Source organism: Eutrema salsugineum, unplaced genomic scaffold (genome assembly GCF_000478725.1).
Source record: "Eutrema salsugineum unplaced genomic scaffold, Eutsalg1_0 scaffold_4, whole genome shotgun sequence".
Lineage (NCBI taxonomy): Eukaryota > Viridiplantae > Streptophyta > Magnoliopsida > Brassicales > Brassicaceae > Eutrema > Eutrema salsugineum.
Window position 1 is genome coordinate 2,020,824 of NW_006256686.1, and position 23,247 is coordinate 2,044,070.

General features: G+C 36.7%; 1 protein-coding gene and 1 long non-coding RNA gene across 2 annotated transcripts; both read right to left on the reverse strand.

The window, feature by feature from the left end:
• Positions 1 to 6,840: 6,840 nt before the first annotated feature.
• Positions 6,841 to 7,895, reverse strand: LOC112084354. The gene is made up of 4 exons (XM_024153474.1): positions 7,852 to 7,895; positions 7,722 to 7,784; positions 7,402 to 7,615; positions 6,841 to 7,020 (listed from the first exon to the last, which is right to left on the reverse strand). Exons 1-4 carry the CDS (start codon positions 7,893 to 7,895, stop codon positions 6,841 to 6,843), a joined length of 501 nt encoding a protein of 166 aa, XP_024009242.1.
• Positions 7,896 to 12,872: 4,977 nt separating this feature from the next.
• Positions 12,873 to 13,985, reverse strand: LOC112084674. The gene is made up of 3 exons (XR_002898338.1): positions 13,836 to 13,985; positions 13,350 to 13,540; positions 12,873 to 12,962 (listed from the first exon to the last, which is right to left on the reverse strand). It is a non-coding gene; the product is annotated as an uncharacterized LOC112084674 (long non-coding RNA).
• Between the last annotated feature and the right edge of the window lie 9,262 nt (positions 13,986 to 23,247).

Genomic DNA, 23,247 nt, shown 5'->3' on the forward strand with positions numbered 1-23,247 from the left:
AAAAAATCCGAAAATAGGAAAAGAAAGGAGATAAAAGCCTTAGAGAGTCTAGAGATGTCGAATTTTAAGTCCCAAGGCAACTGGAGTTCGATTTTATGGAGCTTTGGAGATCATTTTCTGATTCCCGGAAAGAATCTAAGTCTGGGGGAATAGCTGTTCACAACAAAAGAGGAAGGATTATACAATAACATTGGGCAAGAAGAAGTGACTGAAAATTGCGGTCATCAACAGGTCTTTATCTTTCTTACGGTTTTGCATATTATCTTGCATCCTCCAGATTCATCAGGTAACCCGAAACACTTTAACTCCACCACTTAAACAGTCTTTTAATGTCAAACGCCATATACCCTGGATGATGTCTTTAATGAGAATTCACTATTGAACTTAATGAATGTAGAGAGCTAGTTGTGTCATCAATGAGATTTAGATTGTTTAAGTTTTGCATGACGGAAAAAGTGGACTAGTATCTTTTGTGTCCTGGTGAGAATTTTCTAGACTAAGTTGTGGATTGATGCACAATCTTTGGTCCTACTTTAGGAGTTCATGTCTCTGAGAGTTGTGCATTCCCTATTTTTGTTTTCACTTAACTAGTTTAAAATTTTGATTTGTTTGAGGACAAACAAAGGTTTAAGTCTAGAGGAGTTGATAACACCGTATTTTGACCACTTTTATGGATCGTTTTGAAATACTTTTTCTATGTTTTTCATTACTCTCAAGTACTTTTATTATGTTTTTCTAGTATTTATAGTTCCAACACTCTTTTCAGGAAACTTAGGGAAAAACTTAACAAAATGGATAGAAGACCAAATTTTCAGCTCAAAGTCAAACCGTCAGAAGTTCACCCCCGATTGAAGGCCTTCTCACCGTCTGATCCAGCTCAAATTTGGAGATCTCAAAGATGGAAGTATCAGCTTTCCAGCACACTCTACAACTTGACAATCCAACTGTTCAATCAAAAGATACGCGAAGATGTCCCATAAACTAGCCGACAAGCATTTCCATCCGCGGCCAACAGCCAATTCACCACGGTCAGAGGCTTCCCGACCGCGGCCAACCATCCATTCCCCGCGGTCACGCACATCCCGACCGCGGCCAGCCAACTCCGAACTCGAAGGCCCATTTCTGAAGCCCAAATCATTTTCGCAGCCTCAATTCCGGAATCCAACTCAAATTTGGAGACTATAAATACTTATCATTTAGGTCGTTTTTAGGAGAGACGAAATACTTTACATGAAATTTGACTTTAAGCTTTTGTTTTTAGGTTTAGGGAGAGAGAGATCTATCTTTTGGACCCTTGTTATTTCTTTTCTAATTCCGACTATCTCTCTACTTTTTAATACTATGTTTTTGATTTTGTTTATCATGTCTTAGTAGTTTTATTGTTAGGTCTAAGGGATTTTCGATGGGGATACATATGTTCAATGAGGATTCCATGAGCTATTGAAGCTGAATCTTAGAACTTTTTCTTCTGAATTTACTTTTACTGCATGAGAGTAGCGTCATGAACTACAATTTAATCGAGATGCTTGGTGACACGAAAGTGTTCATCCGGTGTCAGATCTAGTTTGGGAGAGCAAAACAAACATAGGAGTGGAAACCTACCTATGGGCGATTTGTGAATGCTGACGAGTCTTAAACATAATGCATCTTTTCTCTTCTAGGGGCAGAGTGGAAACCTACTTGTCAGAGCTGAGAGAGATATTTGTCTATGATCACGACAGTGGCGTATTCATAAGTCTGTGACTCTAGTTCGAAAAGTTTAAGCTAAGATCTTATCAAATTTACTCTCTAGCAATGTTTTGAATCGTTCATACCCCTGAGAAAATTTTCTTAAAACCCAGCGCCTTCTTTTCTATAGATTAACACCGATTTTCATTCAAGCTTTAGTCTAATAATTTATTCTTTCAATCGATTTTTATTTAAGCAATTAGGTTTAGCCGTTTTTCTCGTTTTTAGTCGATTTCATTAAGTTTAGTTATTAGGTCACTTTGATTCCCGTATTTTCTCGTTAAGATTAGTTTTTACGTTTTAAAGATACCACCAAAACCCCTACAAAAATCGTCTGGTTTTAGACTTCCTTACTTTATATATCTTTCGAAGGCTTTTGCAGGAAAGATCCTCATTCCTTGTGGATTCGATCCCTAAGTACTACAATCGATCAGTTGTTCACTTGCGGCTATTGATTTCATTTAGGGTAAAACTTGACACCCTCACCAGAAAACACATCAGTAAACATCATGTCTTTTGGTCTTCAAAGAAGCAAAAGAGTGTGGCAAGGTCATCCACTGAAGCAGAATACATATCAGTTGCAAACACGTCTTCGGAGGTCATTTGGAGATTCGATTCCCGTAAGCTCCGGTAATATATGGTGACAACTTGGTAGCTACGTATTTTTCTACAAATCCGATCTTCCATTCCCGAATGAGACATGTTGCTTTAGATTATCATTTTATTCGAAATCAAGTTCAGTTAGGAGCATTAAAAGTTGTCCATGTATATACAAAGGATCAATTAGCAGATGCTTTCACCAAGGGACTCCCACGGACAATATTCACCAGATTTTTGGGCAAGATTGGAGTTTCAAGAGCTCCTCCATCTTGTGGGGGCATATAGGAGATCAATCAGATCACTGATTGGGATAATCATAGATCTAATTATGTTAATGAATATATCTATATGAATTCAATTGTAATACCCTAGCTGTTTCTCTGTATATGTTCGCACATTGTGTATTATAATAAACATCACTTCAATATACATTTACACATTGCCTTTTTTATTTTCGGAGGAAAAATCAGTTTTGAAGAACTTCTGTTCTCGAATCGTGATGTCTGTTGTATTAGACGTCCTGACCATGGCAATAAAGTAAGAATGCCTTTCAAGTTTAACCAACTCTTGCTTCAGCATCCTACACGTGCAACATGGATAAGTCGCCACTACGATATTAAGAAGGGCGTCGGTCTGATCTAACTGACCGATCGTACGACCTAATCTGCCCAAAATTAACCTAATCGTTTTACTATAAATAGTCTTGTCCCTCATTTAAGATGGGCTTGGTAATCTTAACTAAATACATTAAGCTCGCAACTTTAAGATATTCGATCTACTCTTTATACTCGTAGCTCGATTAATCTTCAAACTCGTAAATCTATTTGTAGTTCGCAAATTAAACAACCTACTAGCAAGTTTCGAATAAAAATTTACTCTTCAACATTGTCGGTCAAGAAAATTTATAATAATGAATATCACAGAGCTCTTATTAGTAAAGATATATCCCATCCATGCTCTTACGTTACAACACTGAGTTTAAACTATTGTGGAATCTGCTTGGAGAGGGTTCTCAATGTTGGAAACTTCAATGCATCAAGTTAGCCAAAATCTTAAAGTCCCTGAAGCGTATTTTTGAAACAGTTAAAATACTCAGTATGCACCAGCCAAAGCTTTCTCAGGCTTATTACCTTCCTTACTAATATGATCTTCCCTGAATCGGCACTCTAGAGACTGGATTGGACAAGCTTGAACTCTGAAACATGAACAGCTCAAAGAACAAGGAAGGGGATCGATAGGTCGCACAAAGGCTGCGGAAAACCTTTGATTTACCGGTTTGATTCTGAGGATATTACACACCTAAGAATCGGGTGTTTGAGTGATATGACACACTCACAAACTAAGATGTTCAAAGGAACAAATGATCTTACTTAGAAAGGTTTTTAGATAAAAGAAAGATGGTTTCTCAAATGAGATTACAAGAGAATATAAAGGAAAAGAAGAGAGTCTCGGCCAACAATAAACATGTCTCGAATGCAAGATGTCAAAGTTTGAATTCAAATGTCTCCATACGCTCCTCTTCATGGCCGATTCTTTGGAGCTGGGCTTAGTGGACTTTAGATGCATAAGTGATCCAACTCTGCCTCACTAAAAATCAATCACTAGAAAACCCATTGGGACAAAACTAGTGATGGGGAAAAAGAGTACAAATTGGATCATAAGTCCACTAAGCTTCTTGGACTTGGATCACAACCACAATGTTTGTGTTGAACTCTTTTTCCTCTTGAGCCGAGTGTTGTGCTTGTCTTAGGATTCCTCCAACAGCTTCTCTAAACTTCTTAGCTCGTGATCTTGTCATTGGTCCACTTGGAATAGCTAAGGTCTCCTCTTGATCTGGTGCTGGTGCCTGATCCTCAGCTACAAGCTCTCCTTCCTCAGGTTCTAGCTCCATGGTTCCAGTGCTGCCCATGATCATATCACTTACGTATCTACATTTGGTGGATCCAGCAGTGTATTTCCATTACGAGATTCTATATGGCATTCAATGGTGACCTATATGAATATTTCAAGTATACTAGAGGTATAAGGCAAGGTGACTCTCGGTCTCCACATCTTTTTAGTATGGGAAAAGACAAATAAAGGTGTAGGCAAGGCTTGGAGAGCCAATTAACACTACAAGAATTCTGATTGTGGTATTTCTCTCTTCCTTCAGGAAAAACACTTTGTTGTGATGGGTATACATAAGTGTTCTTCAAATACTGCTGGGATATAATTGGTGCTGAAGTGGCTGCGGTAGTTATAAAATTCTATTATTTTTTTTTTGACAGCAGAGCTTTTATTGGCTATAAATCATGTATGTGGAATGCGGAAAGTGTTCTTGATTTCAGGCATATATCATGTATGAATGAAAAAAAAAAAATAGTTGCTTAGCTATTGGCTAAAAATCTTCAGAATTTTCTCCTGTTGATGATCATTAAGAAACAAATAATATTAGTTAATGGTATGCATATTGTTGAAAATGTTGTGTTGGCCTTAGAAATTGTTGAGGGATACAACGTAACATTTCATGCTCAATGGTAACCTTAAGAAGGCTTTTAAATATGTAGATTGGAGGTTATACATCCCTAGTTAAGGCTACAAAATTTCTACCTATCTACATTTGATGGATCTAGCAGTGTATTTCCACTACGTGATTCTATGTGGCAGTCAATGGCGAGTTCTGTTGTGGATATTTCAAGTGTACTAAAGATATATGACAAGGTAACCTCTGTCTCCACCTTTTTTTTATGGGAATGATTTTTTTTCTTTGGTTTTACACGTTTCATTCAGTTCTAGTCTAATATGAACTCACCCAAGGCTTCAATGACATGATGGTTTTCTCTGATGGGATCCTTCACTCCTTGCAAGCTATGGTGAATCTCTTGGGATAATTCTCTACTGTATCCGTTCTCACAAAGAATAGAAGAAAACCTTCTTATTAGATACTTTACCAATGAGGTATCTAGGTTTGGCTCTTCTTTCTAGGGGATTTTCTAGGTCAGGCTAGTGATCCTTGTATTGAAAAGGTTAAATCTAGTTTACTCTAGGACTTCGTGGCACATATCCTTTGTGCAAAAAAACCAACTCATCCCTTATGTCATTCAGAGTTCATAGCCTAGTGGTCTACAACATTATTGCTTCCAAAGAGCTGCATCAAGGAGATAAAAAAATGTGTAGAAGATTTTTATGGTATGGGGATCCAGGAACAACAAAAAATGTCAAATGGACTCAATTTTACTCATAAAAAGCTGCTAGTTGCTTAGTTTAGTGGATCTTATCTCTTGGAACTATGTCTTTGGTCTAAGTTGATTTGTTTAAATTTCTCTTATCAGGGTCTCTTAGGGTGGCGTAAAAAGCAGATACTGAGGAGGAAATCATTATGGATCCTGTCTAAGGGAAGTCGGAGATCATTGTATTAGTATCAACTTCGTAAGCTAAAGACTATATACAACTATAAACTTCACCTCGTGCAAAACTGGAAATGGGTATGAATGCTACTTTTGGTATCATAATTCGAATCCTTTTGGATAACCTTTATTGGGCTAGATGGTCCACGAATTGACAGCATTCCCATTGACTCAAAAGTCTCCTTTGTGGCAACAAATGAAAGGTGGAATTTCTGGGGTGCTCTCTATCAAAATGCAGAATCCCTTCCCTGCCACTTGACAACAGTTTTAATATCCTGCATGACTAAATGATAGCTTCAAATGGAAGGAAACCTTCATTGTTCTAGCAAGGCGCTAATCCAATGCCACTTTCTCGGAATTTCCATAGCATAAAAAAGTTTGGTTCTCGAGAAATGTCCCTTAAACATGCTTTCATTCTGTGACTTGCTTCTCTTGATAGATTGTCCACAAAATCTAGGCTTGCATCATGGGGTGTGATTGATAGTAGTACTTGTGTGTTGTGTGAGATCTTTCATGAAACTGGAGATCATTTGCTACTTTGATGTTCTTATAGTTATGATTTGTAGAGAATGGAGTTTCAGCGACTCAATGCTCCGTACTACGACTCTTTTCTGAGATGGTTAAAAATAGTTTATTCAAATGCCGCAAAAAAAAAATTTGAGGCTGCTCATGGCTAAAGTTATCATTTATTCGATGTGGAGGCAACCCTAACGACCACATTTTTAACAACAAATTAGTCACCCCGGTGGTGCTCATCAAAATGATAGATAGAAGGATCTGTGATGCTTTGTTAGCTTGGAAAGACACCCCAAGCTTTCATGTTTCGGTTGCATTGTGGTTTATAGAGTTACTTAACCTTCATCTTCTTTTCTTTTCCTAGAATACCTTCATAGGTCCAATCCCGAAAGCGTCTTCATTTTGCTTTATCTAACTTATTCAGTTATGTAATTGTCTCTAAGAAATACAACCAGAAAAATATAGAAAAGAAGAATAGTAATGTACACTTCTTGTATTGCGAGTAAGTAGTGGATATATATATATATATTAACACTGAATTATTATATTTTTTTTGTCAACCCTTTATCTTATTAAATATAGGAAAACATGTAAGTTTATAAACAATGATTCAGAAAAGCCATGAAACAACATATGGGAGCAATTTGATTCTTGCTTCCTTTGCTAAATTATCCGCTATTCCATTTGCTGTTCGATTGATAGCTTTAAAGCGGTAAGATCCTTTAGCTATGCTTTGAATATCCTCCAGATGGCCTTGTTTTGAAGCTGGTAGAGTAGATGCTTGTGGTCTCTTTTTTGAGTCAAGCTCAAGGTATTTATAAATTGTCTCAGAGTCTCCACACAATATTATATCCTCACATGTTATTCACTTCAGTTGTAGAATAGCTTCTTTAAGTGCTATAGTGTCATATTCGATAGGTGTTTCTGTCGGTTCGATTGAAGAAGCTCCTTTGATTATCTTCTTTCTTTTCGAGTCAAATAAGGACCATCCAATACCAGTCTTGTCTTTATTGTTGATCCATAAGGCATCTACACAACAAAAAGGAGATGATGCTATTTAAGGTTTGATGTATTGATTTTTATTAGTGGAATATTACAGGGATTTATACAGAAATTAGAAAGGTAATTGAGGAGAGAACTAATTACAATCACACCTAAATATATGCTTTACATATTTGGCTAATATGCCCTCTGAAGATGGAGGGTTCTTGAAGACTCCAATCTTGGAACATGCAGAGTTCAACCGTGATCTTAGAAGTGGTTTTGCCAGCATATCAGCAAGCTGGTCATGGGTCGATACATGAGAGACTTGCAGCATTCCAGCTTGTATTTGGTTCCTCACAAAGTGATAATCTAGGCAATATGTTTTATTCTTGAGTGGAAGACTGGATTTGCACACAAATATTTCGCACCTACATTATCACAATAGATGACCGGAGCTTTGGGTAGATGAACTCCTTACTCCGTGAGAAGAGAACACACCCACCTTACCTCCGCTGCTGTGTTTGCAACTGATCTGTACTCAGCCTCTGTTGAGGAGCGAGCAACACCATTCTGTTTTTTTTTATGACCAAGTGATGAGGTTTCTTCCAATACAGAGAATGTACCCATTTTGTGATACAAAATCATCAGTATCACCTGCCCAATTAGCATCGGATAATCCATGTAGGACTAGTGGTGAGTCTTTGCGTAGTGTGATACCATGTGTTTGAGTTCCCGCAAGATATCTAAGTACCCGATCTGTTGTCGGTTTGTGCATCAATTGAGAGAGGCGATTGACGGCATAAGCGATGACGGGTCGAGTAAACGAAAAGTATTGAAGACTACCAACCAGTGACCGATATTAAGTAGGGTCTTGTAGTGCTGGACCATCTCTGATGGAGAGTTTAGGTGTAGTCGGTAGAGGTGTGGAGACATGTTTGGAATCTCCCAAGTTGTACTTAGCCAGAAGGTCTGCGATATATTTTCTTTGCATAAGATGGAGGCCAGTGGCAGAGCGAGTAACTTTCACTCTTAGAAATTAATGTAGATTGGTGGGATCTTTTATGTAGAAACGATCACCAATGTTTTATAGCACCTCTGCAATTCGGCGATTATTATCACAGGTGACAATAATATCATCTACGTAGACAAAAACATATGTGATTGTGGTTAATGAAAAGAGAGGTATCTGCAAGTGATGGTGTGAATCCGGTCTAAACTAAATGTTCTTTGAGGGAGATGTACCATGCACGAGGAGCCTGTTTAAGGCCATAAATCGGTTTGCAGAGGCGACAGACACAGGAAGGACGGTCACGATCAACAAACCCCGGAGGTTGGAACATGTAAATCTCTTCAGTAAGTTCTCCTTGCAGGAATTGACGTCGAGCTGTTTCATGGACCATGACTTAGTAGTACCAACACTGACCACCAATCAGGTTGTTGTCGTTTTGATAATTGGGCTGAAAGTCTCTGCATAATCAAGGACATACTGCTGAGTGTATCCTCTGGCAACGAGACGAACTTTGTATCTGTCAAGATCACCATTCGGGAGATATTTTTGTTGTAAAAATCCAGCGACACCCAACAAGGTTCTGATGAGGAATCGGTGGCACGAGATCCCATGTGTGGTTGGTGTTGTGAGCATCAAACTATGTGGAACATGCTCGTTTTCATTTCTCATCCTTTAGTGCTTGAGCAATCGTTGATGGTTTAGGAGCAAATGTTGATGGACCTGCAACCGTGAGAGTAAATTTCTGTTTTGGTTTTTGTGGATATTGCTTTTGGCTCGGGTTTACATTTTATGGATATAATTTGGTTGAGTTGTTGATTTGGGTTGTTGGTTATTTGGGTCTGGCGGTTTTGGCTTTGGTTTGGAAGACTGGTTTGGTGAGGAGTTGGGCTATTTATGACTGGTTCAGGCTCAGTTGTCGGTTACAACTGATTTTGTGTGGGAGCAGTGGGCTCAAGTATTGTTGGGCTTGACTGGGTTGTGGGTGTCGGTCCATTATGTATTGGAGCAGTGGGCTCAGAAATTGGGGAAGAAGAAGAAGTCGGAGTTAGAGAGAAAGAAGTCGATACCTGTGTTGGGACGATGGTGGCGGATAAGTCAGACGAGGACAGAGCAGCGTGAAGGTCTGAGTGCAGGGGTTCCTTGTGGAGTGGCCGGATTTGCTCGTCGGATTAGTATTGGAGTCACTATCGAAGGTAAGTGAGTGCTTTGATCCTCATCTGTATCTGTAGTCGGTAACGCTGAATTATGACGAAAAGGAAATAGCGATACATCAAACTGCACATGTCTGGATGTATAGATGCGTCGTGTGGCTCTGTGAAGACAGTAATATGCACTCTGCGTACTGGAATATCCAAGAAAAATACATTCCAATATGTCATCAAGTTTGTGATTGATGTATGGTCTCAACCAAGAAAAATTAAAACAGCCAAAAATTCGCAGCTTTTCATAGTTTGGAGACTGGGCAAAGAGTTTATAGTATGGAGAAATCATTGACAGAACCAGTATTGTCATTCGGTTAAGGAGATATACCGATGTAGCAAAATCATATGTCCAATACGTCTTTGGTACCGATGCCGTTGATAACAGAGTGAGCCGAGTTTCGACAATGTGTCTGTGTTTACGCTTAGACATACCATTGTGTTCTGGTGTGTGTGGTGGGTAGGTGAGATGCTATATAGCAGTGGAAGCAAGGAAGTCACAGAGAGCAATGAACTCACCACCATTGTCCGAGAAGAGGGTTCCAGTTCGACGCTGAAACCGATTTTCAACCAGTGCTTCAAAGTCAATGAAAGTGCTTTTGACATCAGATTTTCGTTTTAAGGGATAGAACCAGGTGTATATCGTAAAATGGTAAACAAGAATGAGATAGTATTTGAAGTTATCAATGGACAGTATTGGTGAGGTCTATACATCGGTGAAGATGTACTCAAGGGGACAGGTGGAAATAATGGAAGAGTTTGAGAAGGGATTTGAAAATTGGTTTGGTGTAGGATTTGTTGTTGTTGCGTTGTTGAACATTATTGGCAGTGACCGAAAAAACAGAGTTGTTGGTCGCGTCATGAGATTGGCAGGGAAGTTTTGCTTCGTGATTCAAGAAATGTTCGTGCACCTCAGTTATTGTCGGTGATGCGTCTTTGGCTTCAATCTGGTCAACAACTGGTTTGTACTCTTCAGGCAAAACTTGGAGAATAGGGTCAATAGCATCAGCATGGTTATACGGTTTTCCGAGGAGAGCAAGTTGATCAAGACATGAGGTGATGCCTTGGATGTATTCATCGATTGTCTTTGTTCATTTGGCAGAGGCTTGGAGTTGTAGCCGCAGTGTGTTGACATGATTACGGTTGGGCTTAGCATATGTTGAGGAAAGTTTCTCCCAGATCTGAAAGGAGATTGTCGTTCGTGAGATAATTGGTTGAAGTGGCATTGTTATAGCACCAATGAGAGCACTATATATGAGTTTATCCTGATGATACCATTTGGTGTATGCAGGATTGGTGCTGGTGGTACCGACAGTAGTGAAAGTGGCAGCAGGGACTTCAGTGGATCCGTTGATATGACCAGCAAGGCTATAACCATCAAGGAAAGAGCGTATTTGAAGGCTCCACATTAGGTAGTTTGTACTGGTCAGTTTAGTGACATGGGACATATTGACGTTTAGGATAGTGTCGGAGTTGAGGTTAAGGGTTTCAGTGGTGTTTGTGTTTTGAGCCATTGACGGCGGTTAGGTGTTTAGATGAACACACACAAAAATTACGTCATTTGGAGTGTATGCTCTAATACCATATAAAAGGTTTGATGTATTGATTTTCATTAGTGGAATAGTACAAGAATGTATACAGAGATGAGAAGGAAAGAACTAATTACAATCACGCCTATATATATGCTTTACATATTTGGCTAATAGATGCGTGTGATATGACTTCTTGGAATTTGTTGGTGTATTCTTTTTTGGAATTTCTGTCTTTGCACTCCCGGATTTTTACTAGAACAAGCATCATTCCATAAACGATAATCTACTACAGCTTGGTGTATAACATCAGGAATAGCCCAGCTTTTATTATTGAAAATTAGATCATTCCGAGCTTTCCATATATGCCAGCCAATGAAAGAAAATAAATGTTCCTTTCTATTAGAGGTAGACTTGATATCGAGCAGAGCTTGAATGAAGTCAATGGAGGAGTGAGTAAAAATAAACTGACCTTTTGGCATATTGAGTGGGGAGAGTTCCCATACTTCTTTAGTAATACGACAGTGAAAGAGTATATAGGTAATAGTTTCGTCCCCTTCTCCACATAAAAGACACTTTGGGGATGTCCTGAAGTGCCTTCTAGTGAATTCTGTTGCAACAGGGTAAAGCATCATGTAAAGCTTTCCACCATAAATGTTTAACTTTTAGTGGAGCATTTACTTTCCAAATGGCATTGCTAATGCTAATTTTTCTTAGCAATAATATCATTAACAAGCAAAGTAGGCTAAGTAAGTTGATATCATCCAGATCTCACTGAGTACTGACCTTCCTTTGTATGTATCCAGGTTTGAATATCCGGAGTTGCTGAGAGTCTAGGCCTTATCTTCCTTATAAGAAGTATATCATCAGGTTGTATTAGGCTTCTGAGCTTCTGCTCATTCCATGTTTGAATATTTGATTCCATGAGATCTGAAACTGTAAATTGGTCATTAATTAAGTTATGGATAGCTCTGGGAGGTCTCAGAGGATTATCAATCCATGTATCTTTCCATAATCTAATTGTTTTCCCATCTCCCACTTTCCATTTCAAGCCTTGCTTTAACAGATCCATACCTTGATAAATGCTTCTCCATGCGTGACTTGGTCTATGCCCTAACGTAGCTTCCATGAATGTTTTCTTGTTAAAATATTTAGCTTTGTAAACTTGAGCCAGCAATGATGAAGACTCTTTTAATATTCTCCATCCTTGTTTGGCTAGTAGTTTAATGTTGAACTTCTGCAAATTTCTGAAACCCAAACCTCCATATTTTTTTAGTTGGGTTAGCTTTTCCCATGCTAACCAGTGAATGTGATGTTTTTCCTTTGAAGTAGATCACCAGAAATGTCTTATAAGCCCTGTAATTTTTGAGATGAGCTTTTTAAGAAGAAGAAAACAGGATATACTATAAGTAGGTAAAGCAGTTGCCACAGTTTTAATTAAGATTTATTTTCTAGCTGGTGACAATAGCTTTGAATACCAGCTTTCAATCTTGCTTTGAACTCTTTGGGTTATGAATGAAAAGGCATTAGATTTATTTCTTCCAATTGCTTCTGGTAGGCCAAGATATTTGCCAAAATTATCCACCTTACTGTGCTTTTTCGATAATTTTTTGTTGAACTTGAGATTGAACATTCTTACCAAACATAATCGATGACTTCTGGAAATTGATATGCTATCCTGAGGCTTGGGCATAAATTTGAAGAAGGGATAACAAATGCTCGCATTCTTTTTCTTCAGCTTTACAAAATAAAAGAGAATCATCAGCAAAGAGCATATGAGATATCTCTTGACCATTTCGACTAGCTTTGAATCTATGTATTTCTTTTTTGCTTAAAGCTTTAGTAAGTAAAGCTGATAAGCCCTCTGTATAAATCAAGTAAAGATAAGGTGAAAGAGGGTCATCTTGCCTAAGTCCTCTCTGTGGATATATCGTTTCCGTGGGAGATCCGTTAATGAGAACCGAATATGTTACCGATTCAATGCATTGCTTTACCCAAAGGCACCATTTATCTGCAAAACCAAATCTGTTCAAAACTGCTTCGATATAGCCCCATTCAACTTATCAGAAGCTTTGGCTATGTCTAACTTTAATGCCATATAAGGATTAACGATCTTCTTAATCCTTAAGGAGCGGAGGAGCTCATGAGTAATTAGTACATTGTCTGTAATTAAGCTTTCAGGAATAAATGCAGATTGATATTCAGATATTAGACAATGTAAGTCTTTCTGCCAAGATTTTAGAGATGAATTTGTACGATAAATTTCACAAACTAATGAGTCTAAAATCTTTAACCTGAGTAGGGGATTCTATCTTAGGCACTAGAAAAATATAAGTATGATTCATATCCTCATCCAAGTAACCAGTGTCGAAGAAGAGTTTAATATATTTGAACACACCTGATTTTATTGTTTTCCAATGAAATTTGTAGAAGCCTGCACTGAAACCATCAGGGCCTGGCGCTTTGTTCTCATTTATCTGTGAAAGCGCTTGACAGATATCTTCTTCAGTGAATGGTTTTGTGAGTCTTTGGTTCATTTCAGATGAGACTTTTGGTTGTATGTTCTGAATAATTGCTTCCATTTGGTTTCTACAGGGAGAAGAAGAAGAAGAATACAGATCAGTAAAGTAAGATTGGATTATAGCTTGGATGTCTTTCTCATCATTTGTGAGATTGCCTTCAGCATTTTTTAAAGAAGTTATGCGATTGTAGCTCGTTCTTTGCTTTGTTTTGGCATGAAAGAAAGAAGTGTTTTTATCACTCGACTGTAACCCGTGTATTCTGCTTTTTGTGCGCCAGTGTTCTTCTTTAAACTTGTATTCTTTCTTCAGTTCTAATTTAATGGAAACTAAACTATTGTAATCAAATAGAGATAGAATCATACTCTTTTTGAAGGGCTTCTTGAAACTGCACAATCTTCTTGTGAGAGTAGTAGTCTTGAGTAGATTGCCAGCAAGATATAGCATTCTTACAACGCTTTAAAGCCTCAGAGAACTTGTATGGTGGTAAATGTATACATCTCTCCTTCCAAATATTTTGCACAACATTATAAAAATCGTTATTTGTTCTCAATCTGTTATCATACCTGAATTGTTTGCCTCTTTTCCATTTGGTATTTTCGGTATGCAAAAGGAGGGGTTGGTGGTCTGATCCTTGCCAATTCAGGAGCTGTGCTTAAGATTTTGAAAACGAGTCTTTCCATTCTGAAGTTGCAACCACTTGATCTAGTTTTGTTTTGATAGAACCTTTTTGGTGATTTCCAATACATGTGTATTTTCCTCCATACGTTTTAATTTCATGAAGATCCAAGACATTTAGAATTCTTCTAAAGGTAGCAAACTGCCATTCAGGTTTACTAGACCCTCCTTGTTTCTCTGAGTTGTCTTTTATCTCATTAAAGTCTCCCAATACTATTTTTGGTTTGCTTCAATAGAATCCTCTTTGTACCCATTCAATCATCTTGTTCCATAGTTGTTGTCACGGCTTTCTTTCAGGATGTCCATAAACATACATGAGGTAAAACATAACTGAACCTTCTGTTACAACCATATCCGTGTAATAGAGTACTGGTGGAGAGAGGAAATTTCACTCTATTGTATTCTGCCAAAAGATAGCTAAGTCTCTACTTAAAACATCAGGTGAGACCAAAATTTAATGATTGAAGTGAAGTTCATCGCCAATATGATTTACATAACTATCTTTATTCTTCGTTTCTACGAGGAACAAGATATCAGATTTCTATTTACGGTTGATATCCTCGAGATAAGGAATTGTCAAGGGGTTCCTCAAACCTTGACAATTCCAGTGCAGAAGCCTCATTCTGGAAGTGGTGGTTTTGGGGTTACCACCTCCCTTTTTTCCTTTTCTGTGAAGCTTCCTTTGGTCTTCTTCCTGTTTGTAGAATTTTCATCTGCAGCGTCTTCTGATTTCCTCTAACAGGAACTGCTGCTGATGTTGAGCCGATTTCTCTGATAGTGTTAGACTGTTTTGAGTTCATCTGGATATCATTGGGGTTGAGAAAATTCATCAAGTCATCCATTGAACATGTAAGCATTAGAGCTCCAGACATATCTATTCATAGGTTTGATTCAACGTTTTCACCCATGGTATCATCTGCTGTTTGTTCTGGAGAATCATGTTGTGGTTCCATAGGATTATCGTTTTGTTTCTGATTCACTTACTGCTCTTGTTGGATTGGAGGCAGTTGAGGAATTGCTTGTATAGGGTTCCGAGGTTGAAGTCGGAAGTTACAGCCTGTTTTCTCATGAGTAAGTGCTCCACAGGTAGAACAGAATTTACGAAATTTCTCAAATCGGAACCGAATAAGGATTGGTTCCCATTGGTCATCAAAATGAATAAAGCGAGTAAAAATCAAATGACCATAAGCATCCATGAGAACTCTTACCTAAACCTCTCCTTCTTGATCAAAGGTTGGTTGGATAATGAATACCTCTCTGATATGCTCAAAAACGCCTCCAATTTCTCTAATTGCTCGATCTTCCCTGGAGTCATCTGGTATGTTGAGGATTTATCCAATTTAATTATTTGGAGAAGTCTGGATAAAATCTTCTGGTCCATCAATCTACCACAAGCATCCAGTCTCTATAGTTCCAGGGTTGATTGAGTTGATGCTCATGCCTGAAGAAGAACTGAACCATGTTATCTTCATTGGTTCTGCTGGTGATTCTTCCATCGAGCTTCCAGGCTTTTGGCATCATAACTCTGATTCCTGCTGGATTTTGGTGTTTTGGATTGAGAGCTTTGACAATTAAGCTTAGTCGATGATCTGCTTTTCTCTTGTTTTTTGCTTCCACAGCCAGCTTCAAGGGAGCTCTGTCCGAATCCAGACTGAGTTTTTGGAGATCCAACCACAGATTTTTATCCAAATTGATAAAGAACAGAGGAATCTGGTGTACTGGAAGTGAAAACCGCGTTCAGCAAAGTGAAAATCATCGATCTGATCAGAAGCGGTGAAACGGTGGGAAAACTCTAGAGATCGCAAGAGAGAAAAAAGGAGGAAAGAGAGAGACTTTTTTTATTACTGCGATTCCGATTTAATCCATCTGAAATTTGCTATGAATTATTTTATATCTTTGAACAGTTCATTAATTATGATTATATGGAGATATGTATTTTCTTATAATTTTTTTTTCTAGATCTCTATGACTCTATACTATTATTAAAGAAGTCATTCGAAAAAATTAATTTTATTTTTTAAGTTATTATATGAAATGCTATACAAATAACAAAATATATTTAAAATAAAAAATGATATATTCTCTTCAAAATATTGAAAAATACAAAAAGTTTTCTTTAAATAAGATGTCAATTATTTTTAATTATTACAATATTATAACATTTATTATTATTAAATAATAATTAATATATATATATTGAAAGAAAAACATCTATTAAAAATCTTAGAATATTTTTTACTATAATTTGTAATATTTTATTTGAATATATCTCAAATTAAAAGTTAAAACGGATTAAGTTTAAGTTTATCTTTTAGTCTATTACAAAATATGTTAAGTAAACAGGTTAGTTTACTTTGATAATTTTATTTATAATAATTAGTTCATATATTTGAAAATTTTTAAAAGTATCAAAATAAATTTTACGAAATTATCTCCCGCTATAACATAGGTTCAATCATAGTTCTAATGATAAGTTCCAAGTTATTAGAACTTATTGGATTCTAGTTAAAATTGGAAACAAAACATACATGATTGGATCGTATTTCAATAACATTTGTCGTAGTACATGTTAAATTTGGGTGCCAAAACACAATTTATATTACCAAAAATACTTACGAAAGAACTTATATATGAGTCTTCGGTATAAGTAACAAAGTAATTGGCCGGCCTCGTAGTCTAATGGGTTTGACGTCATAATACCAAATACTCGATCCGGGCTCAAAACCAAAGTTCTGTAATGTTTAAATATTGACGAGAATATTAATGGTCCATATAATTGAGCAATTGTCAAAAACTGTTGCCTTTAGTTCAAGAAGAGATGGTCAAATTCTTAGGGATATGTAGCACCACATCCACATGTGACGTAGCGGAATCTTATAGGACTAGGTTTGTGATTTGTTGATTCTAAAAATATTCTGAAAACCAAATTTTTTTAGATTCATTGAAAAATAGAGACTGAGGAATAAGCCGCGGGAGAAGATAAGATGGCAAGGTCAAGAGTAGCATCCTTCTTTTGGGAAGAGTCAGTAGATGCATGAAGAGGAAGAGTTTCACAAGCAAACACATGAACAATAGTGATCTGAGCTAATCACTGCTTCCTTATGTAATAAATCAAGTTCCTTTCCAAATTTTACAAGAGAGCCATGACTTTCACAACATAATCAAGTATTACAATTATCAGCAATATGATTGTAACATCCCAATTTTTGGTATATGTGGAGAGGCTTATAAGAATTGATTTGGTTACTTCTGTCATTATCATATTCGGGAAATGGTCTTAAGAGAACTCCAGAGTTAAGCGTGCTTAAGTTTGGTCCACGGTACCATATGAGTGAGGACAAAAGCACGGAAAAAGATCATGTGGTGATTGCAGGGACAGTAGACAAGTCTTACGAGCCTTCCGTACTAACTCACTGATCGTCGGACAGTGGTGGGCCAACAGGAAAAAAGAGGATGTTGGGCCAACAGCTAAAGAGAGGATGTTGGGCCCACGGACCTAGAGAGAGGTTGTTGGACTCACTGGGAGGGGCGCTTGGGGCGTTAAGAGTTGATATCCAATCCAGATGAAAGACATGATCGGGGTCTCAGTGTAGGTAATAGCCGGTCCGTCTAGTTCACAGAAGGAAAGACGGGAACAGGGACTCACAATTAATATAAGAGCCAAGGTTAGCCAACCGGCTCTGACCCGGGTGGCGTCTTGGGACTAGTTGAGTTAGAGAGAATTCGAGGACAAATTCCTTGGAATTTGGGGAGAATTGTAACATCCCGATTTTTGGTATATGTGGAGGCTTATAAGAATTGATTTGGATATCTATGTCATCAAAAGTGCACTTATCTTTTCAGGCACTGGTCTTAAGAGAACTCCAGAGTTAAGCGTGCTTAAGGTGAGAAAAATTTTAGGATGGGTGATATACAAGTCTTACGAGCCTCCTAAACTAACACACCGACCGTCAGACAGTAGTGGACCAACGGACCTAGAAAAGAGGACGTTGGACCAACGGACCTAAAGAGAAGACGTTATGGCCACGTGCCTAGAGAGAGCGTTGAGCTCACTGAAAGGGGCGGTTGGGGCATTAAGAGTTGATAGCCAATCTAAATGAAAACGGGATCAGGGTTTCACTGTAGGTTATACCCGATCCGTCTGGTTCTCGGAAGGGAAGACAAGAACAGGGTCTCACAATGATGAAACAAATTTTATGGAATAGCATGCGTCCTGGCTCGCACCAAGAGGTTAAACGAAACACCTCCTAGAAGATCATTATGTAAACCTTTATATCTCGTACTTTAAGGCTTGGTGTGCATGGAAGGAGCCGTGGTCAGCCCAAACTGATGTGCCCATGAATCACATCTCTTCGCCAAAGGTATTCAATAAACGTATTGTAGTTTATTTTTCTAGTTCATGATTTATCCTTCCTCTTAAAACTGATATCAATAGAGAAACACACAACTCTCTCTATGCTTCTTTAATATATTTATTTTGCAGTTGATATCTTAATTGGGAAAAATGCCATTTAAATCCCCAACTTTTAAATTTCAGCCAAATTAAGCACTAACTATCGACTGAACACTTTAAAGCATGAAATTATGTTGACTTTCGTTTTAAATCTCAAACTTTGTTTGACTCGGCCAAATTAGGCATGCCGTGAACTCGATTAACAGACTTTTTTAACGGGGTTAAATCCTCTTCTAAACATCTGTTAAATTATAAAACGACACAGTTTCTTAAACAAAAACCCTCAAATTGATTGCAAACCCTAATTCCCAAATTAGATTTCTCTCAAAATCGAAATTCATCTCTCTATTTCTCTCCATTCTCATCGAGATCCCACTTGCCCTCTTCGATTCTCTTCCAAATTAAACCTGTCATTATCTCGAGATGTTGTATTCTTCTTACGTTTCCGTCTTGTCATGGTGAGATAGAGCCATATAAAAATCAAACAAGAACAAGCCAAGTGGGAGTGGGATTTCAATGAAGAATCAAGAGAAATAGAGAGAAATCGATTTTGGGAATTAGGGTTTGAAATCGATTTGAGACTTGAATCGATTTGGAGTTTTTTTTGTGTGTGGAAGCGGTGTCTTTTTTAGTTTAACAGATGTTTAGATAACCCCGTTAAAAAGTCTGTTAATCGAGTTCACAGCATGCTTAATTTGGCCGAATCAAACAAAGTTTGAGATTTAAAACGAAAGTCAACATAACTTCATGTTTTAAAGTGTTCAGTCGATAATTAATGCTTAATTTGGCTGAAATTTGAAAGTTGGGGATTTAAATGGTATTTTTCCCTATCTTAATTTTAAAAATAAAAATTACAAACCAACCAAATTTCATAAAAAAAAATATTCATAATATTAAATTAAGTGGATATATTATTGTATAAAAAGCTATGGTGTGAGACAGGGAGTAGTGATGGTTGGAAGATAAATGAAATTGACATTCTCCAGTCTGTCTTCCAATTAACATGTCGATCCATAATTCCTTCTTTTCTTATTCTATTTAGTATTATGATGCCACTCAAAATGTACTGTTTCATGGATATGAATATGAGGAAATTAAGGGATTTTATAGATTGGTGCAACGTGACATACTCACTATTATACTATATACATGTGCACAGCTACTTTCCTTAGACAGTTAGATTTCCAAGAATGAAAATGTTATAGGGTTTATAACCTTAAAATTTAATATTAACCGGCAATAAGTAAAAGGACTCAAAAGGTGTTGTGGCTTAGTGGTAGCATAAATTTTATAAATAGAATTTTCTTTTTGTGCCTTGGTTTTATCTCTTTGTGGAGAATTTGGTATGCTTTTAAAATAAATATCTAAAACAACTCCCACGAAAAGTAAGATAAAATAAATAAGTAAGCTGATCCATGTTTTGTATATATATTTTTGTGGAAACTCTTTTTGAAATAATGAGTTTTCTATCCATTTGTATCAACATAATCATATTATAAGATCATTTCTGTAACACCCCGATTTCTGGTTCCGGAGGAAACCAGAATAAACCAGGATATTAACTAACCTAAACCAAACCAATTCCAAATAACTTATTGTTTTTTATTCAAATCCAAACCCAAATCCAAGTCTTACAATAGAAATGAAATAACTTATTAATCCAAAATAAAAGAGAAACATTGTCTTAAAAAGATAGGTGAAATAGTTCTTAAAAACAATAAAACTTCCTCCATTTCTGAAGGCACACCACACTAGAATTACTCGTCTAGTTCTTCCCAGACATCATCACAATCAGAATCACAATCACAATCACAATCACAATCACCTGCACATCGGAATTTAGAGAGAGAGAGGGTGAGTAATTTGGGAGAATTACTCAGTGAGAACCAAACCAGGCTCCCGCCTTATTCATTTATTTCCACCAACATATTAAGAATAAATCTAATGAAACCAAACAAGCACTCTACAAGTGCACAAGCAACTAACAAGCAGTGATGTCTCCGATCCCGCCTCTCAATAGGCCAAACCACCTTGTCACTCGGACACAGGTCGACATCTCACCCTGTCACACAGACAGACGCCCTGTCACACAGACAGAGACCCTGTCACACAGACAGTCCAATCCCGGCATGCCACATGGACAGCCCCGTGGGTCATCACTCCACCGGATGAATGGATTATTGCCACGGTCACACAGACGGCACATAACCCAGCAAACATGTCTGCATTCGGCACATCACTATACCAGAAACAGACTATGACCTTTAGGACTTCTACCAATCACTAACCAATCAACAGGGTTGTCAATCAATCATGCTGGTTCTTCCTCTAATGAGATCCTAGATCTTATTAGTTATATATATATATATATATGGATCTGCCTAGATGCACAAGAAGACAGACCTGTCCCACCAGATCTAGACTCAACACACCAGAAGAAAATAAAGGGATAAGAAGAAAGACCTAGATCTAATCCTCACCTTGGCCTAAAAGCAGATCTGAGATTAAGGAGAACTAGAAGAGGCAAAAGAATCAAGCAACTTCTGAGAAGGTGGAGGCAGGCGAGTGCTCCTTCTTCTCTCGGCAAGCGGCGGAGGCGGCACCCTTCTCCGGCGGCGGGCTTCCCTCCTCGGCGGCCGCGGCGTGCAGCTTCTCCTTCTCTCTCTCACTTTCTTTTCTTTGGGGGCTAGGGTAATTAGAGGTAGAATGAGGCTCATTAACTCCTAATTCCCTATTTATATTAGGGTTTCTGGAGTGGGCCTAGATTTGCTGGGCCTCCTCTAATTGGGCTGGGTGTGGGATGTTACAATTTCCATCTCGAATCGACACAATTCACTTTAGATCAATTATATTGTGGATAAATTTTTGGTTGGATGATTTTTTTTCTGTTCGGCAGTTGTATGTTTGGATTTTTGATACTATGTTAATGTTTATAGATTTTCAATTCAAAAACAATTGTTAACTAGATTTTATCCCATGTGCCCACATGAAAATTCTTTTTCTTGTTTATTGAATTTTGTAATATAATTGTGGTTTTTGAGTTTAGATATAAATACTTTTATAGATATATGTTTCTAATAAGTGAATAATATTTACTTTTATGTTTAGATATAATTTTTTGTGGATTTAATTTTTTATAATACTAAAGAAGATCATGATTATATAAATATAATTTGAATCCGCTTGTTTATATTAATCCAAAATAAATTATGATTATAAAATCATAATTCTAACTCGTTCGTTTTATTATCATATAATATAAATACTAGGATACTGGCCCGCACACATGTTCAGGCTTGAATGTTATTTAAAATTTTACTTTTATTGGGTATATTGTTAAGTTTTTTAGGTCGAATTTTATAATATTGATATTTGACAGTGTGTGTGGGTAGAATGTTACTAATTTTGGGCCGAATGGTATGTTATTAGTAGAAGAATTGGATTGTGTCTTACAATTGGCTCATGTTTGCAGTTATAAATTCTAAGTAATTATAATTAGGTATGTATAATGAAGAAAGTGCAGATGAAGAATACATGTAATTAGGAATACATACATTAATTTAATATTCGTAAGTTATTCATCGAAATGTGACATATATGAACATATTTTATAGATTATATGTGAAGATGTATTCATTTATTTCGAATTGTATCTTCATTTGGAAATTGTGATAAATCAGTCAAATGTTATTTAATATGTTTTAATTATAAAGGACTTTTGGGAAATATGAAACACAGCGAAAAAAAATGAGGAGTTACTCTGTATGAATTCTATAAATACACACCATAAGAGAATTTTGATCAACTAACTAAGCAAACAATTACTCACTCAGACACAACCCATACTACAATTATTCTTCTCATGTGATCCTCACACAGACGTACAAAAAATATGTTTATATGAAAGAAAAAACACGTTTTCCTACATAATATTTCTTGTGCATCTGTGGAGAAACACATCAGAATAAGTAATTTTATTCATTGTGTCGCCATAGAGTTATTGTAATTATATTACTTCTGAAATCTCACTTTCGACAGGAAGTATATTGTTAGTACTTTATACCAAATTCTGGATAGAGTAGAGATACAAGTTATTTTGATCAGTAGGTAATGAGAAATGTATACCGTTTTCCATAAGTTTTTGCTATTGTTGATATTTTTATTATTCACTGGAATTTAAAAAAAAAACTGTCCGTGCTTATGTAAAAAATTGTTATTTACATCGAATGGTATCCAATATTGTGTAAGACATACAAACCTTTTAATTGGTATTTTTTAATTTGAAATATTACGATTTTCCAAATTTGTAGAAATGTTAGATTTATTATTTCTCATCGCAGCAATTATATAAAATAACAACAAATCGCATTTTTCTATATTATGTATTTCATTTAAATTTGAAATTTAAAAAGTTGATCAATTTTATTAGAGATTTCCAAAATTCGAGATATATTTTATCTTATTAACAACTAAGTTACGATTAATCCGTATCAACAATACTTTAAACTTACAATGATAACAGTTTATTAACTAAATTATAAATTATAAGTTACGGTATATTTAATGAAATGTTAATTGGTTGACTGTTGTATTAATTATGTAATATGTAACGATTGCAAATGTAGTATTTAGTAGATGATTTACCT

Excerpts from the sequence above, each read along its gene's own strand:
- LOC112084354 (XM_024153474.1), bottom strand. The coding sequence starts at position 7,895 with ATGGATTATCCGATGCTAATTGGGCAGGTGATACTGATGATTTT. Across the intron at positions 7,785-7,851 it reads CAGGTGATACTGATGATTTT|AATGGTGTTGCTCGCTCCTC; the intron begins GTATCACAAAAT and ends AAAAAAAAACAG. Across the intron at positions 7,616-7,721 it reads TTGCAAACACAGCAGCGGAG|TCTTCCACTCAAGAATAAAA; the intron begins GTAAGGTGGGTG and ends GTGCAAATCCAG.